The 17500-nt window shown below is 48.2% G+C and overlaps 1 protein-coding gene across 10 annotated transcripts in view; it reads left to right on the forward strand.

The window, feature by feature from the left end:
- tenm3 (teneurin transmembrane protein 3) overlaps nucleotides 1-17500 on the forward strand; it is a 478631-nt gene that overhangs the window by 416256 nt on the left and 44875 nt on the right. For 5 of the 10 annotated variants that reach the window (XM_031560115.2, XM_042703120.1, XM_042703122.1 and 2 more), the window contains 6 exons: nucleotides 3813-3839; nucleotides 4800-4823; nucleotides 6347-6493; nucleotides 8681-8897; nucleotides 15054-15173; nucleotides 16720-16981. In XM_031560115.2, the coding sequence (XP_031415975.1) occupies nucleotides 3813-3839; nucleotides 4800-4823; nucleotides 6347-6493; nucleotides 8681-8897; nucleotides 15054-15173; nucleotides 16720-16981 (797 nt within the window). The remainder of the gene's footprint in view (nucleotides 1-3812; nucleotides 3840-4799; nucleotides 4824-6346; nucleotides 6494-8680; nucleotides 8898-15053; nucleotides 15174-16719; nucleotides 16982-17500) is intronic. The other 5 variants (XM_031560121.2, XM_031560120.2, XM_031560118.2 and 2 more) reach the window with 2 other exon arrangements.

Genomic DNA, 17500 nt, shown 5'->3' on the forward strand with positions numbered 1-17500 from the left:
AACAGGCCTTTGTCCTTGACTTAGTGTGTGTATCTGTATGTGTGTGTGTGTTTGTGTGTGTCATCATTTGAGTTCCCATAAATCATATTTGTCAGCTTAAGATAAGTAGTGAGGTGGGCTGGTTGACCTCTACATTGGGAAGGACATAGCTGGACGAGTGTGTGTGTGTGTGTGTGTGTGTGTGTGTGTGCGTGTGCGTGTGCGTGCGTGTGCGTGTGTGTGTGTCTGACCCCTGCTATCTTCTCCATTCCCTGCTCCACTAATGAGCTGCACCTAAAAAATGTGTAGATATTATTATCATCACCCCCCCCCCCCCCCCCCCCACACACACACACACACACACACACACACACACACACACACACATACACACTCACACATATACTAGACATTACATTTTATATATTTACAGTATGTCCCATCAGCATTTGCATCCCAGGGCTTTAGCTCGTTGAGCTCGCCTCCCTCCCCGCCCATCTGGTTTGGGTTTGATAACTCCTCTCACGCCCTCCGCATCTGCCACCCCTCCCCGCGTGTCTCACCACACACCCAAATGAAAGAGCCACTCTCCAGGAAGGAAAAGTGAAGAGATGAGAAGAGAGAGAGAGAGAGAGAGAGAGAGAGAGAGATCAAAGTGAAGAGCAGTCATTTGGCTCTGTCTGTTAAAAAACACAAGAACTAGCACACACACACACACACACACACACACACACATACATTCACATACCATATCCATGCACACACGTACAAATACATAAAAGCGAACCCATACATGCGTACACACACACACACACACACACACACACACACACACACACACACACTCCTGACTGAGTGTGGTTTAATGTGATGGCCAGGGGGAGAGGGCGCAGCTGCCATCACTTACACCAGAGAGATGGCCTCTCCAGTCCTCTCAGCACCCAACACATGCAAGTGTTTTTGCTGCGCCATTTACAGTCAGCTCTCAGGATCTCAGGAGGACACTCGTTTCAGAAAGAGGCAGGCAAACAGACAAACAGACAGACAGAGAGGACAGTAAGAGAGAGAGAAAAAGAGAAAGAGAGAGAGAGAGAGAATTATTTGTTTCCCAGTCACTCCCCACTGGCTGTCACTCTCCTCTGAAACACACAACCAATGTGCCGTATGCAATCCCCAGAGAAAGGAAAGGCCAGTAGTAGAGGCAGAGGTTCCTCAGAAACTACTATACAGGCCTCTGGCAGTTCTCTCATCTATGTATGGATGTCATCTATGTATGTGTGATATGACTATGTCTGTCTCTGTGTGTGTGTGTGTGTGTGTGTGTGTGTGTGTGTGTGTGTGTGTGTGTGTGATAGTCTGTGCGTACAGGTAAGCATGCATGTATTGGATGTCCGTGAGAGCGGGTACGAGTGCATGCCTGTGTGTGTGTGTGGTGTTTGTTTGTGTGTGTTTGTGTATGTGTGTTTGTGTATGTGTGCGTGTGTGTGTGTGTGTGTGTGTGTGTGCGTCCTTGCATGAGTGTGCATACGCAAATTGGCCCCACAGGCTCCTTCTCCAGGCTCCTCACATTAAGCCTATAAAAGGAGATTCTTTCAGTGATGAAGAGAAGGTTTTTTTCCCTCCCAGTAACGTAGCCAGGCAGCTCCAATCTCCAGCCCATTTAGAGAGCAATTACACAGTTAAGGACTTCTCCGTGACTGGGAGAGGCGTCAGAGCAAGGGGCCAATCAGAAATCATTCATTCATTCATGCGCTGTGATTATTAATTAACATCAGCCCCTCCAAAGCAAAGGGTTGCCATGGGAACCGGCTGAACGCGAGAGAAAAAGACCTTGTCTTAAACAAGTCCTTAAGTGGCGAAGCTGACATGCTCGCTACACGAGAACCACCCTCGACCATTAGAGACCATGAGAGGCATGAGGATATGACAGCAGGGAGCAGACACACGCAGACACACAAGCTCTCTCTCTCTCTCTCACACACACTCTCACACACACACACACACACACACGCACACACAAGCTCTCTCTCTCTCACACACTCACACACACACACATTCTCTCTCTCAGACACACACACACACACACTCTCTCTCTATCTCTCTCTCTCTCTGTCTCACACACACACTAACACACACACACACACACACACACACACATGCACACAGTGCTGGTGTAATTGTGTTATGTTGATGTGTGAGTATATCAGAGGCCTCAGACATTTAAGACCCCTTTGGCTTAAGACAACAGGCTTCAAAACGCTAGGCGCCTTCAAATAGGCAATTAAGATAATGTAAATCAATGTATATGACCACCTCTCTCCCCCCATCTCTCTCTCTCTCTCTCGCTCTCCATCTCTCTCTCTATCTCTCCATATCTCTCTCTATCTCTCCATCTCTCTCTCTCTATCTCTCTCTCTCTCTCTCTCTCTCTCTCTCTCTCTCTGATTGAAGTGGTTGGATGTGCCTGGTAAGATTGCAGCCAGATTAATGGCCCTTTAATCACGCCACTCAGAATCAGTGCTCAAATAATGAAGCACTGATGTCCAAGGGCTTAGGGCTGATTAATTTTTCTCCCCTTCATTGTTTTCTCTCTCTCTCTCTCTCTCTCTCTCTCTCTCTCTCATTCTCATTCATGTTTTTTCTCTCGTTCTGTCATTCCCCCACTCTTCTCTGCCTCATTTGGCCCCTACTCTGCGTTTCTTCTGCACTCCTCATTTCTCCTCTATTCTTCCTGTCCTTTCCTCCTCTTATCCTCCCCATCCCCCTCTCCTCTCTTCCGCCGCCTCTCCTCTTGGCTCATATTTTCCCTTCTCTCCAGTAATTAGTGTGCTAATAGCTGGCCTCTGAGTCAGGGAGCAAGGGGTGATGGTGCATGTTTTCATAACCGGCCACCGTCTAATGCCGCACCGCTGCACCCTGGGAGTGAGGCTCAACAACCTCCAGCTGTTCCACACACACAGTTAAAAGTGTCTGGCCTGGCAGTCTTAACCCAAACACACACACACTCTTATAATCTCACATGCCATGTATGGTCATTAGTACGTACTTGGGCACATACTCACACACACACACTCACTCACGTGCATGCACACACACACACACACACATGGCCAAATATCCTTTTTCTCTTTTCCTTTGTAAGCACACTTATGTGAACACGTGCAAATAAACACACACACACACACACACACACACACACACACTTTTGGGGGCTGGTGGGGGGGCTTTGTGTTGCCATAGTGAGTCACAGTCTGAGTAGAGCTGCAATGTCACAGCAGTGTTTCTGAGCAGCAGTAAAACTGTAGCCAGACTAAGGTCACACTATGTGAGGGGTAACGCACACAGAGGACAACCCTGAGCACCACCCCCCTCTGGGTTAGCCCCCTCTTGTTAAACACACGCACACGTACACACACACACACACACACACACACACACACACACACACACACACACGTGTTTCAACCTCTCTTCCAATTTATTTTGTGGAAATGGAACATTACTACTCAAAAGGACATTGTTAGTGTAAGAAGAAAAAAAGAGGTGTGTGTGTGTGTGTGTGTGTGTGTGTGTGTGTTGTGTGTGTGTGTGTGTCTGCGTCTGTGTGTTTGAGTGAAGACATGAAAGCCACTATCATTCCAACCTTCCAGCCTTGCTCTATTTATTTTTCTCTTGTGTGTGTGTGTGTGTGTGTGTGTGTGTGTGTGTGTGTGTGTTTGTCTGTACTTTTTTTGGTCACATCAGCAGTCCGCTGTTCCTATGAAAACACAATTCTGAAACGTCTGTTCTCCTCTTTTCTCTCTTTGTCTCTCTCTCTTTTTTCCCCTCTGAAGCTCACTCTTTGGATCCTTCAGTGCGAGGTACTGTGCTGTCCTTCTTGCTTCTCCCCCCTGTGCCCTTGTTCATTGTGATCCGTGATCATAATAACCCTTTTCTTATCTTTTCCCCTATACATGTTTTGTGTGTCTATTCCTAGTGCTACTTGTCTTATATGTCTTTATGGTTGAGGTTATTGCTAGACTGTTTCAAATCCTCTGCTCGGCTGGTGCAACCTTCGACACACACACACACACACACACACACCACACACACACACACACACATATAGCAGCCGTCGTAAACCCCAGATGGCTATAACTCAACACATGTGATGGCTGTGTGTCTACCTGCCCGGTCTTACCAACAAGCTGAGTTGGCTACAAACTCATGGGCAGCTCTTGAAAGAATGTTTAGTCAATATTTTACAGCACAGACAACTTTCTTCTTTGATGTATTTTTGGGTCCATTGTCAGTGGTATTGGCTGGCCCGAGGCAAGCCCTTCACTGTGTAGATTTAGCTCTGCAGCTTGTCTCGTAATTACTCCCGTTGGTTTGTTTGTTTCTTTATTTGCTTTGTGTTTGTGAGATATTTATTTCAGTTTAATGTCTCATTTAGTCCAACGCAAACAGAGTTTATGCATGTTATGGTGAGGTCTGCTGTTCCTTTTTCATGAAATGAAGACAGTGACTGTGTGAACAACTGTGTGACCTTGACTTCTGAAGAATCGTAACACTCTAGCAGTCCTCCACGAGTCTGTTTCCCTCTGTCCTTAATCACATCCTTCCCCATCCCTCTCTGTCCTTCTCTTTCTTGCTTGCTCGCTCTCTCTCTCTCTCCCTCTCTCTCTCTGCTTTTGTGTTTGTTTTTATCCTCCCCTCCCCTAAAGTGTGTGTTAGTCTGAGTCGTCCTTCATGCAGCCTTTCTAGGTACTGAGGGGCTTTCTTTTGTTGTTAATTTTCTTTCCCAAATCTTCCTTCTTCCTCACTCTGCCCCATAATAGGAGAGAGTCTAGGAGGATATAAAGGTAATTCCTACCTAAGTCCCAAGGAGATTGTCACAAGCAATCACTTTCTTTGTCTCTTTCTCTGTCTCTCATTCTCTATTTTATTCTCTTTGTCTGTCTCTCGACTTTCTGTCTTTCTGTGCCTGTCCTTCCTGCCCTCTCATGTCTGTCTTGAAGCACGGCATCAATGTGTCTGTTCCAGTCGACTTCTTTATCTAGTTTCTATCTAGTTCCCCTCATTCCTGTCTGTCTGTCTGTCTTTGCAGTCTCAGACATGCTCACATTTTCACAGACTCTCTCTCACACACACACACAAATACTCATTGGTGTGTGTAGCCAGCCCACACACACACACACACACACATGCACGCCCACGTCTGCACACATGCACGCTTAAACCCATACACACACTCTCACAAACCACCGGTTAGGAAGCGGTAGAGTCCTGTCTCTCTGCATCCACGTGGCCACGTGTCTTTGGTGTGTGTTTGCGCTGGTAGCTGCTGCTGCTGCTGCTGCTGCTGCTGCTGCTGCTGCTGCTGCTACTGCTGTCTATAAGGCCTTCTGCTTCTGTCTGTCAGACAGAATGTCACCTGTGCATAAAGTATAACAGTGGAGAAGAGGCCAAAAACCCCACCTGCCCCTCCATACACAGGCCCCCCCACCCACCCCCACCCATCACCTCCATTCCAACAACCTACCACCTCCACTAAACATTGTCTGACACCCCCCCAACTGGGCCCTCCCTATACTTTGTGCTGGGATTATATCTCTGTATGTCTTTCTTCATGTCTCTCTCGCTCTCTCTCTCGCTCTCTCTCTCTCTCTCTCTCTCTCTCTCTCTCTCTCTCTCTCTCTCTCCCTTGACTGCTGTAGCTTCACATGAATGCACTATGGTTCATTTTCTTTTCTTTTCTTTTTTTTACTCTTGTTTCATCTCTCTTTCTTTTTCCTTTAGCCAATTGGAGTTACCCTAGTTAGAGATTATTTTGGATTCTTGAAGGAACTTAACGAGGAACCTTCATTTTTTTTCATTTTCATTCATTGCGGAGTTGGTAGTTGCATGTTTTTGTTGTTCATCTCCTCGCCCTCCCTGGTTGCTGAGTGATGGTGCTCCTGTCGACTGGGAGTTATGAATGGGGGGCTCCAGCTACCGGTTCATGTGAAATTACAGCATCCCTCGCATTTCCACAAGGCCTGACTTTTCATTGTCAGTCTTTGTTCACCGGCCTTGTCCTCTGCCTCTCTTTCTCTGACTGTGTATCTGTCTGGTCACTTTTCTCTGTCGGAGGTGTTGGAGGGAGAGGGTCTCACTGTCACATCCACATTTATGTGTATTCTCAGAACTATCAATGTCAGCATGAAGAAACATTTACTCCTGTGCACTGTATTAGAATAGGTAGTGTTGTTGAAGCCATGCTCTCATACACACACACACACACACACACTTACTGACACACACATGCACAAATACATACACAGACACACTTACCTGACACTGACATGCCGTGCAGTGTGTGTGACGGTGCTGTGTGTCTCTGCAGAGGGCTGTCCCGGTCTGTGCAACAACAACGGCCGCTGCACTCTGGACATGAACATGTGGTTCTGCGTCTGCCAGCCCGGCTGGAGGGGCGCCGGCTGCGACGTCGCCATGGAGACCCTCTGCACAGACAACAAGGACAACGAAGGAGGTAAATGTGGAAGCTCAGTGACTGTGTGTGTGTGTGTGTGTGTGTGTGTGTGTGTGTGTGTGTGTGTGTGTTTGCCTGCGATGAGGACACGTGTATTTAAATGTATTTCTCAGCATCCAAACCAACAGAAGGGAAATAGTGCAGAGCAGCAGTTTCGACCACCTCAACTGTGTGAGCTTAGAGTTTGACCCAAACAGGGAATGCTGTGGTGTGTCTAAGCAAACACAGCGCCGCTATTCTAAACAGCCTTGGTGTGTGTGTGTGTGTGTGTGTGTGTGTGTGTGTGTGTGTGTGGTGTGTGTGTGTGTGTGTGTGTGTGTGTGTGTGTGTGTGTGTGTGCCTTCAGGGGACATGGGCTAAAACTGATAGGGAGGAACAAAAACAGATTCTCAGGGATGAAGGCTGGGGCCCAGAGTACTTCTGGAGTCCAAGATTGAATTTGGCTCCCAGCGCACCTCGGGAAAAGTCGAAGGGAAGAAATAAAAGGCAGTTCAAGGGATAAAAACTTTCAGTTAAAGAAGATATAGCCTCACACTGTGGGCATGGCTTAATGAAAACAAATATCTCTAGCAGCCATGTTTTCCCTGAAGAATCTCGAAACTCAGAGACTCAAAGCCATGCAATGGAGGGATGAGGGGAAGACAGAGAGAGAGAGGGAGAAAGGGAGAAAAAATCCATCTTATTACTCATCCTCCCTCCCTCCATCGTTCCTCTCCTCTCTTCCTCTCGCCCTCTCTCCCCTCACGCCTCACTTCCTTGTAAGTTGTGGGGGGGCCTGGTGTCCGGGGGTGGGGTGGGGTGGGTGTCAGGCGAGGGTAATAGGAGAGAGGGCAAAAAAGAGCACATCTCTCCATTCACCCGAATTTGACTGTGAGAGCAAATGACAGTCGCACTCCACCACTGGCTGCCATGCAAACCTAGTCACACACACACACACACACACACAGAGCGAGAGAGAGAACCTCTTGGCGCATACTTTTTATAGTGTGATATTTAACAGTGCCCTTGTTGAATATAAAGAATGAGGATACATCCTTGTCAGTTGTGCCTGAGAGAGGAACTTTCCCAAAGTCCTTAAAACACACTCAAACACACATACAGGGACATACAGGATGCTGGCATATAGCAATGAGCTGACGTCCATGTTCAGTAGTCAATCTAACCATGGTATGGAGACCAAAGCGTGTAAGTATAGAAACGAGAAAAATAAAACAGATTCAATCATAATCATAGCTTCCCTTCCCTCCGCCTACACTTATGGTTTTCAGTGTTTGAGTGTGTGTGTGCGTGTGTGCGTGTGTGCGTGTGTGCGTGTGTGCGTGTGTGTGTGTGTGTGTGTGTGTGTGTGTGTGTGTGTAAACCATTTTACTGCTTTGGGTGATTTACAGCAGTCCCTCTCAGAATAAAGTGTGTGCAGCTTGTAGCTCCATGGGTAGGAAAGACAAACATTAGGACATGGCCTCTTTTTTTTTTTGTTACTTAGATTTTATTGAGTTTTTCTGTGAAAGACAATGGTACTGAACAACCATACAAGTACAAGGTTAAGTGTCGGCACGACAACATTCATTTTGTACAACATATTATTGTGACATGCGCTACAGCATTCCCAGACATATATTTATATAATATACAGCAGCAGAAAGGAAAATGAAATGGCAAGGACATGGCCTCTTTATCATTTCTCTTTCTCCTCCCTCTTACCTCTCTGCGGCCATCTTTCTTTCTTACATATGATATGACATACTTATGATAGACAGTCATGTCAGCAGATCCTCATAGAAATAATGTAACTATCGCTTACTGATTACCTTTGGGAGGGTGTTTGTGTGTGTGTGCGTGCATGCGTGCGTGCATGCGTGCGCTGTGTCTTTCACAACCCCCTGGTGGCAGTGAGCCAGATGTATGTTGGGCTCTTCATAAACTTACAGAGACGAATGGCAGAGGTTTACTTCTTTACCTAAGGGAGACACACACACACACACCCACACACACACGCAGTATTAGCCAGAGAGTAAGAGAGAAAGGGAGAGAGGAGAATGAAGAAAAGAAGGACTAATAAAGAAATAAAATAAAGAGCAAAAGTAGTAGATGCAGAAAGAAAGAAAGAAAGAAAGAAGGTAGATTCAGGCGAAATAGTTCTTGAGCGTGTATCTAACCTATGAGGTGTGTGTGTGTGTATCCGCGTAGATGGTCTGGCTGACTGCATGGACCCTGACTGCTGTCTGCAGCCCTCGTGTCAGAACCAGCCGTACTGCCGAGGTTCGCCCAACCCCAGCAACGTCATCAGCATGAGCCAATCAGCTCCGATACAGCAGGCCGCCCAGTCTTTCTACCAGCGAATCAGCTTCCTCGTAGGCACTGAGAGCACCCACATCATCATGGGAGAGAACCCCTTCAACAAGAGGTTAGTGTGTGTCTGAGTTTGTGTGTGTGTGTGTGATGCATGCCCTGATGTGGCCTGTGTGTGTGTGTGTGTGTGTGTGTGTGTGTGTGTGTGTGTGTGTGTGTGTGTGTGTGTGTGTGTGTGTGTGTGTGTGTGTGTGTGTGTGTGTGTGTGTGTGTGTGTGTGTGTGTGTGCCATTACGTGGTGCTCTATGAGCACTGGGTGGTGCTCTGGTGAGCGCAGCAGGCTGTCAGGTGGTGTGATCGACCCTAACGGTGTCTCTGATCCGTCTCCAGTCTCCTGTGACCCCCAGCCTCACCTGCCAGTGGACCTGCTCACAGCTCTATAATTGGATCCCATTGTGCTCGTGTAAGGGTCACAGCAGAGACAGAGAGAGCAGACATGGGCAAATGTGCAGAGTCGTGCGTGACTTGACAATAAGTGTGTGTGTGGGCAGCGGGTGTGTTTGTATGGGTGGTAATCCAATCAGAGACTACCCTGCCTCAGAGATGAGCTCGGGAAGAAAGGAGTGTGTATTTTAACAGGCTTACGCACTGGGGGAGTCGGCCAGCATTTTGTCTATTTAGGGCTAGCTTAGCTGTTCCCCAGCACTCAAGCACTCTCTCCAATACAAGCAACAGTCAATCCAAGCTCCAGCAGTTTATTTATGCACTGCAATGCCACTCTTTTCACTCCTAGAAGCGTGTAGTGAACTACAAAGCTGAGGTTGTGGCTCGTGGCAACATAGCCCCACTGTGAAAGGGATTGCTCCCACACTCGGACCAGCTCGTGTCCTACCATCTAGCACACATCACACCGGTGCCTCCGAGACAAATGAAGAGTCAGATGGGGATGGGGGGGACTCATCTTTTCATCTGTCTTTGACCTTGAGAGAGGGGGTCAGACAGTCATTTCTCTCTCTCTCTGTTTCCCTCTCTCTGTCTCACACACACAGAAACACACACACACACTCACTCACTCTCTGAAAGGAGCTCTCCATGTCTTGCGGGGTCGGAACTTATTCCCTTGCTCCTGATGAATTGAATAATTTGGGGATGGCTCACTCTCCATTACCTGTGCTATCCTCAAGCCCCTTCTGCACTTTTATTTTATTCAAATTTCTCTCTCTGTTTCCCTCTCTCTCTCTCTCTCTCTCTCTCTCTCTCTGCTCTCGAGGACAAAACCAGCCGCTATTAACATACGAGACCTGCAATTCAATTAGAATCAACCTCCTCAAACTTTTTCGCAGAGCCAGTTCAAAGTTGCAGGGCACTTTCAATGCATTAAAAAACAACCACAGCTGATGAGTACATGAATGCTGTTTATTCACGTATTTACACAAACAGTCCCCTGACCCCTCAAAAGCTTTCATAAATCAATCCATATGTACAGGTGCGATTAAAATCTCACAGAACCAATTTACCTTTTATAATAAAATTGCAGGACAGACGCGGTGTGAGCACAACAGATTAAATAATGTTATTAAAGAAACAACAAGCGGCGTAATAACTAAAGCGAGATAAGAGGCATGTGGAAGTGCGCACACAGGGAACACATGGCTGGCCAGATCAACTGCAGATAATCTGATAAGGGCGGGGGTTCAGAGTAATGCGAAAGCCCAAACTCACAAAACTTTCAATTTACACTACACACATCTGCACTCAATAAGAAGAGAAAGAGGGGGGGGGGGGGCACAGAGAGAAGGGGAGAGGGGGAAAGAGAGAGAGAAACAAACTGAGTAGGAGACAGGAAAAGAGTGCAGAGAGCATAACAGTAGAGAGAAGTTAAAGAGAATGAAGGGTTAGAAAAGGGTTACTGTAGCCAGAGAATGCAGCAGACGCAGAAGAATCCAGAGGAAATACAGAGAAAGAGAGAGAGGAGAGAGCATTGTGTGTGTGTGTGTGTGTGTGTGTGTGTGTGCTGTGCATTCCGTGTGTGTAATCCAGAACATGTGCATCCTGTTTGGATGGGCTGCCTCCAGCCCGCACCGAAAGATCCAGAACAATCTGCAGCCAAGCAGCATCCACTCACCACGGCCCACAGTTCCCATAGTCTCCCTTTCTTTCCATCTTTTTTCATCTACCTCTCTCTCTCTTTTCCTCTCCCTCTCCCTCTCCCTCTCCTCCTGATCGCATTCTTTCTCTCCTTCTCCACTAGTTTCCCTCCCAGTCAGCAGCAGACACGTTTATTTACAAAACAACAAATCATCTGCTCTCTACACTCAGTTCAATAGAGGAGGATCATGGTAGGGGGGAAAAAAACAGATGAAGTTCAAAATGATTTTTCTGTGTTTAGGAGAAAAGGCGTGTGAGTCTGGGGCTCTGGGGAAGCCCCGTCATGAGACGGCAGCACCCCAGACTAGTTCAGCTGACCCCAGACCTGCCTAGCTGGGTTTACAGACAGCGTGCTTCAGACCTAGCAGCACAGCTCGTAAAAGCCTCGACGCTGAGCGTTTCCACTTAACGCTGATGTCAGGAGTTTCAAGCCCGAGTGCAGGAATGTTCCCAACTAATACGACTCTCCAGAACAAGTGAGAGAGAGGGAAAACAGAGAAGGCCTGAGGAGTTGCGTGTTCATGCACAGACCTTAATGACCTGAAAGAGCCAGGTTACATTGCATTCTCCGTGACCTGCAAACGTCTCCCCAGAATTATGCTGTAAAAGCTGTGTGCATGCATATTAGTGTGTGTGTGTGTGTGTGTGTGTCCTTGAATTTGAATGTGCTTGACAATGAGAGAGAAAGAGAGGGAGGGAGGGAGGGAGAGAGAGAAAGACAGAAAGCGAGAATGAGACAGTTCTGTGTGTGAGGTCACTGAAATTACCCCCCCCCCCTTCCCCTAAAAAGAAAGCTGAGGGCCCAGTTAACCGCAGCGCGTCAGTTGTGAATCCCATCAACTTCAGCTTAGGCACTGCTCCACTCCACTGACTCACACACCAGAAGAGGACGAGGAGGAAGACGAGGAGGAGGAGGAGGAGGAGGAGGAGGAGGGCAGGGAAACTGGGGCCCGAGTTGTATTTGGATCACGGGAAACGTCCCAATGCCATGTTTTTCGCGAACCATTTACCTCATGGTGTGGAAAAAGTGTGTGTGCATAGTGCAGTGCGTTGTGGAGGGGGGCGGTATTTTAAGCGGATTAGGCTGGTGAATGGTTGACGTTGGCTGTCCCTCCGCTGTGGACCATGTTGGGCTGGTTAAAGAGTTGGACCGCTAGCTGGGCTGACCGCTCCAAGACCCATACATGTGTGTGTGTGTGTGTGTGTGTGTGTGTGCGTGTGTATGTGTGTAGCTGTACATGAAGAGTGTGTGTGTGTGTGTGTGCGTGCGTGCATGCGCGCCACGTCCATGTGAGTGTGTGAGAATGCGGGTTTGAGGCCGGTCCAGCTGGATAAGCCACTAATCCCTGTGATGAAAACATATCGAAGGTCATCCTGTAGAGGAGAACGAGCCAAGCGCAGCCAGACCAGAAGATACGAGCAGATACAGCATTTACACTCACGGCCCAGTCAAAGGGAAGGACGCAAAGACAAAAAACACACACAAACACAGCTCTCTCCATCCTCTCCATTACAAACACACACACACACACACAAACACACAGGAATAAAGACAATAGCTGCGGTGTAAAAACCCACAACTCTGGGCGCATTCGGGAGCAGTCGGAGGTGAGGCAGTGGTCCTGTTTGTTTTCAGAAACCCAATCTGCCATTTGGGGATGGTGACTGTGTCGAGGGCTGAGCGCGGCAGCGTCTCCTGGGGCAAACGCATGTCCACATCGCTGACCATCACCCCACGGTCTCCCTGGGAGAAGTGGCCACGCCGCTTCCCAGACGCTCGCTCTCCCTCTGTAGGGGAACCGGAGGAGGAGGAGGAGACGGTCTTGTGCACGGTTTTCATTAGGAGCCGTCCACTCAACATGGACTGTCTGTCAGCATGTGGCGAAGCCGGAGCCAAAACATGGCACGGGAGGGCCAATCACTGGCTAGTGAACGCAGGACACTGTGTGTGTGGGGGTGAGGGTTGAGGAAAAATGTTGGTGACGCTTTATTTGAAGGGGTGTGCATAACACTGACATGACATGAGACTTAATGACAACAGTCATAAACATTCATAAAGACTCCTTCATGTTCATGACAGGTGTCATGTCACTCTTTTGTGTGTAGGTGTGCAATACGTTTTTATTTTATATTTATAGAGGACACTACCTCATCATATTTATCTGTTTATTTATTTTGTTTTTATCTTTTATCTATTGCTGCTGCTCTCAGAGAGTTACCAAACTAAATTCCGTTGTATGCCTGCAATGACAAATAAAGCGCCTCGCGTCCCGTGTCTATTGTACACCCCTTAAACATAAAGTGTTAGCGAAATGCCTTCAGCTCAAGCGCGGAGTGGAGAAGAGAAGAGAGCGCTCAAAGAGGAGAGTGCCAGCTTAGTGTGAGTTACTGCTGGCTTTTAGCACACTCCCCGCCTTGATGGGCGATGACGGGAGCCATTGTTTTATGGCCACACACACCACACACACACACACACACACACACACACACACACACACACACACCGCACACACACCGCACACACACCACACACGGTGTACCCACTGGTCCACATCCACACACACTCAGGATGCAAATGGGCAGTGTAAAGTATGGGTGCATTAGGAGGATGCGGTGCAATTTATGGAATGTTTACCTGAGCTTGGAACTCCGAGCAGCACGGGGTCAGACAGACCACGCTGTAAGAGCGAGAGTGGAGGTCAGCGGTGTGTGTGTGTGTGTGGGGGAGGAGGCTTGATTCACTGCAGCGTGTCTGATTAGCCTCCCCTCTAAAGCAGTAATGACCTGGAAAATCAGGCGCTAATCAGGCAGAGGCGGCCCTGCCCCTCCTGGAGGAGGGCCTGTTTAGAGCAAACGTGCTGCCATTGATTAAGCACTCAGCTAAATCTTCTGCCCGTCGCCATGCTGGACAAACATGTCTGCCCCTATTGTCAACCCCTACACACACACACACTAACGAACACACACAGACACACACACACACATACTCACACACACACTACACAGTCACGTCACACATACAGACTAATATACTAACAAACAGTTCAACGCCCCAAAAGACACAGGTGGCTGGCTATCGACTGGAAGCAGCCAGTCAGTGTGTGTGTGTGTGTGTTTGTGTTGGTGTATATGTCAACCTGTGGATGTGTGTGTGTCAGTCTGTGTGTGTGTGTGTGTGTGTGTGTGTGTGTGTGTGTGTGTGTGTGTGTGTGTGTGTGTGTGTGTGTGGATGTGTGTGTGAGTGCGTGGATGTGTGTGTGTGTGTGTGTGTGTGTGTGTGTGTGTGTGTGTGTGTGTGTGTATGTGTGTTCCAATGTGCAATGTGTGTGTGTGTGTGTGTGTTTGTGTGTGTGTGTGTTTGTGTGACAGTCTGTTTGTTTGTGTGGATGTGTATGTGTATGAGTGTGTGTGTGTGTGTGTGTGTGTGTGTGTGTGTGTGTATGTTTTGGTAGGAGAGGGGGGTGTTTTTTCGGGAATGGTGTGGTGTGGAATTAGAGTAGGAGATTTATTCTGCAATCACTCAGAGCCCAGCGTATCGATCCTGCTCCGGCCAGCAGGGACAACACTGCCCGGCATGAAAGGCAAGAGCAAGTCCCTCAGCTACTTAAAGAAACCCTGACTTATGAGATTACACACACAGTTACGTGCGCACACACACATACTCTATTTCACACACACACACATACACCATCACACACAGGATGGCATGTAGATCACAAATACACAGGGACACACACATATACACACACACTCTCCCATTGACATTTCTATGTCTGTGAGTAAGTGGAAATATGTGTGTGTGTGACTGTGTGGGGGGAAAGTATGTATGTCTGTTTATCTCCACAATGAGATAAAGTGCTATACGTGATTTACTGAGGAGGGCTGGGGAAGTGTTCAAGTGTAGATGTATATTTGTGTGTGTTTGTGAAAGAGTGTGTGTGTGTGTTTTCTGATGTAATCATGCATAATGTATGGATGTGTTTACTTTGTATGTATGTAAGCAAGTGCTGAGTGTGTGTGTGTGTGTGTGTGTGTGTGTGTGTGTGTGTGTGTGTGTGTGTGTGTGTGTGTGTGTGTGTATGCATGTGTTAATGGTTTTGTTTTTTGTGTGTGTGTCCTTTAGCCTCGCGTCCATCATCAGAGGACAGGTGTTGACAGCGGATGGAACTCCCCTCATCGGAGTCAATGTCTCCTTTGTCGACTACCCAGATCACGGCTACACCATCACACGACAGGATGGCATGTAGGTTTCACACACATAAACACTGGTTTATGAACACAATATATAAATGTGATCCTAAATACAAGTTGTCACACACAAATACACTCAACAAGCAAACAACAACCACACCAAAATTATATAAAAAAAGTATATTTCCCTATTTTGTGCTTGCACTGCTGCTACATTAGGTGAAAGGTGACAGGTGGGAGTGTGAATATGCATGTCAGTTTCTTTTGGTGTGTGTGTGTGTGTGTGTGTGTGTGTGTGTGTGTGTGTGTGTGTGTGTGTGTGTGTGTGGGTAGGCATGAGCATTTTTGTCATTGTGAGAGGATCATCTCATGCAAATGGGAGCCGGTGCAGAGAGGCTGTGCTTTAAATGAGGGGGCTGCTTAAAATGCATTGGATTCACAAGGGCAGAATCAATCAGGCAAGCAGGGCGTCGCCCTTACGCTGTCCAAACACGGCGCAGGATTATTACTACCAGAGAGAGTCACAGCCCCGCACACACACACACACACACACACACACACACACACACACAGCACAGGAAATGTCACCCCGGCCACACACACGCACACAACACACACAGAATCACACACATACCAATAACCATACGAAGCACACACACACACACATCCACAAATCCATTAGGAGTCAGGTATGTTGTGGGGTTTGTTTGAAGTGTGCCAGCGGGAAGAGTTTGTGTAGCAGAGAGATAGCAGATTAGCGCCGGGATAAGAGCTGCCTTTTGTCCTAATTGTGGAGGCTCAGGGCTGGGTGCTGTTGCAGGCCACTGGGGTTTATGCTGCCGCTGCCATTGTGACAGACGGGAACAGGTCAGGCGTACTCTAGCCTCGATAACAGGTCTGCATCGTCATGACACCACGGAAGAGAGGGAGGGGGGAAGGAGAGAGAGAGAGGAAGGAAGGGAGAGAGAGAGAAAGGCAGAGATGGAGCAAGAGAGAGAGAGATAAAGAGGGAAGGGGAGAGAATGTGTGTGAGAGAGAGAGGGAGCAAGGGAAAGATGGGGACAGAGAGAGTAAGGAAAGAGAGAGAAAACAGGAGGGAGAGAGAGAGGAAGAGGGAGGGAGAGAGATTTAGCCACTCAGGCAGATGTTACAGTGACCCTGTGTGACAGCAGACCTGAGAGACACAGCAGATCAGCTGCTGTCGGTGCATAACACACTCATTCTGGAGATCCTCACCGCTGTGTGTTTATGACAGAGCATCTGTGCGCTGAAGCATGTGTGGCATCCATCAGACCCCTATTGGCTCCAGCTGTGCAGTATAGGCCACTACTTACAGTTCTCTCCACATTCAACTCATAAAAACACACACACACAAACACACACACACACACATACAGCATCATGTACTTTTCACTATACCAGACTAAAAAAGCCAGTTCCCAGAAAGAGAAGAGTGGAGTGGAGTGCCTTCCAGTCTCTGTTTCTTTCTTACTAATCAGTGTGTGTCTGTGTGTGTGTTTGTGTGTCTGTGTGTGTGTGTGTGTGTGTGTCTGTGTGGGTGTGTGTGTCTGTGTGTGTGTTTGTGTGGGTGTTTTCAGGTTTGACATCCTGGCTAACGGTGGAGCGTCTCTGACCCTGAGCTTCGAGCGGGCGCCGTTCCTGACACAGTACCGGACAGTGTGGATCCCGTGGAACGTGTTCTATGTGATGGACACGCTGGTCCTGAAGAAGGAGGAGAACGACATTCCCAGCTGTGACCTCAGCGGCTTCGTCCGGCCCAGCCCCCTCATCGTGGCCACACCCCTCTCCACCTTTTACAGGGCCTCTCTTCAGGACGGTCCTATCATCCCAGAGACGCAGGTGAGACTACACACACACACACACACACACACACACACACATACACACACACACACACATACTCACAGATACATGCACAGACACACAAAAGTAAGGGCACAGGAACACTAACACACACACATACATGTACTGTATTATTTGGACAACCTTACACACACGGGAGTATCAACATACTCTCAGACACAAACACACACACGCACACACACACACGCACACGCACACGCACACACACACACACTCACATGCTTGCTCTCCTCCTTCCTTTGTGGCCAAACTACTTCCAGAACCCTGTGTCAGAAAGGGCTATCGCGTGCAGCCATGAGCTTTGACATCCACCTCAGCAGGACTGTTTCTGCCAGGCTGTGTAATGCATCAGACACAGCAGAGCTCCACACACACACACACACCCACACACAGGCTGCTCCACAGCAGAGCTCCATCACAGGGTCAGGGCGGGGGACCGAGTCTCTGCGTCAGGAGAGCAGGCCAGTGGCTTTCATCTCTGGGCTCCTACCACAA

The sequence above is a fragment of the Clupea harengus genome, chromosome 22 (assembly GCF_900700415.2).
Source record: "Clupea harengus chromosome 22, Ch_v2.0.2, whole genome shotgun sequence".
NCBI lineage: Eukaryota > Metazoa > Chordata > Actinopteri > Clupeiformes > Clupeidae > Clupea > Clupea harengus.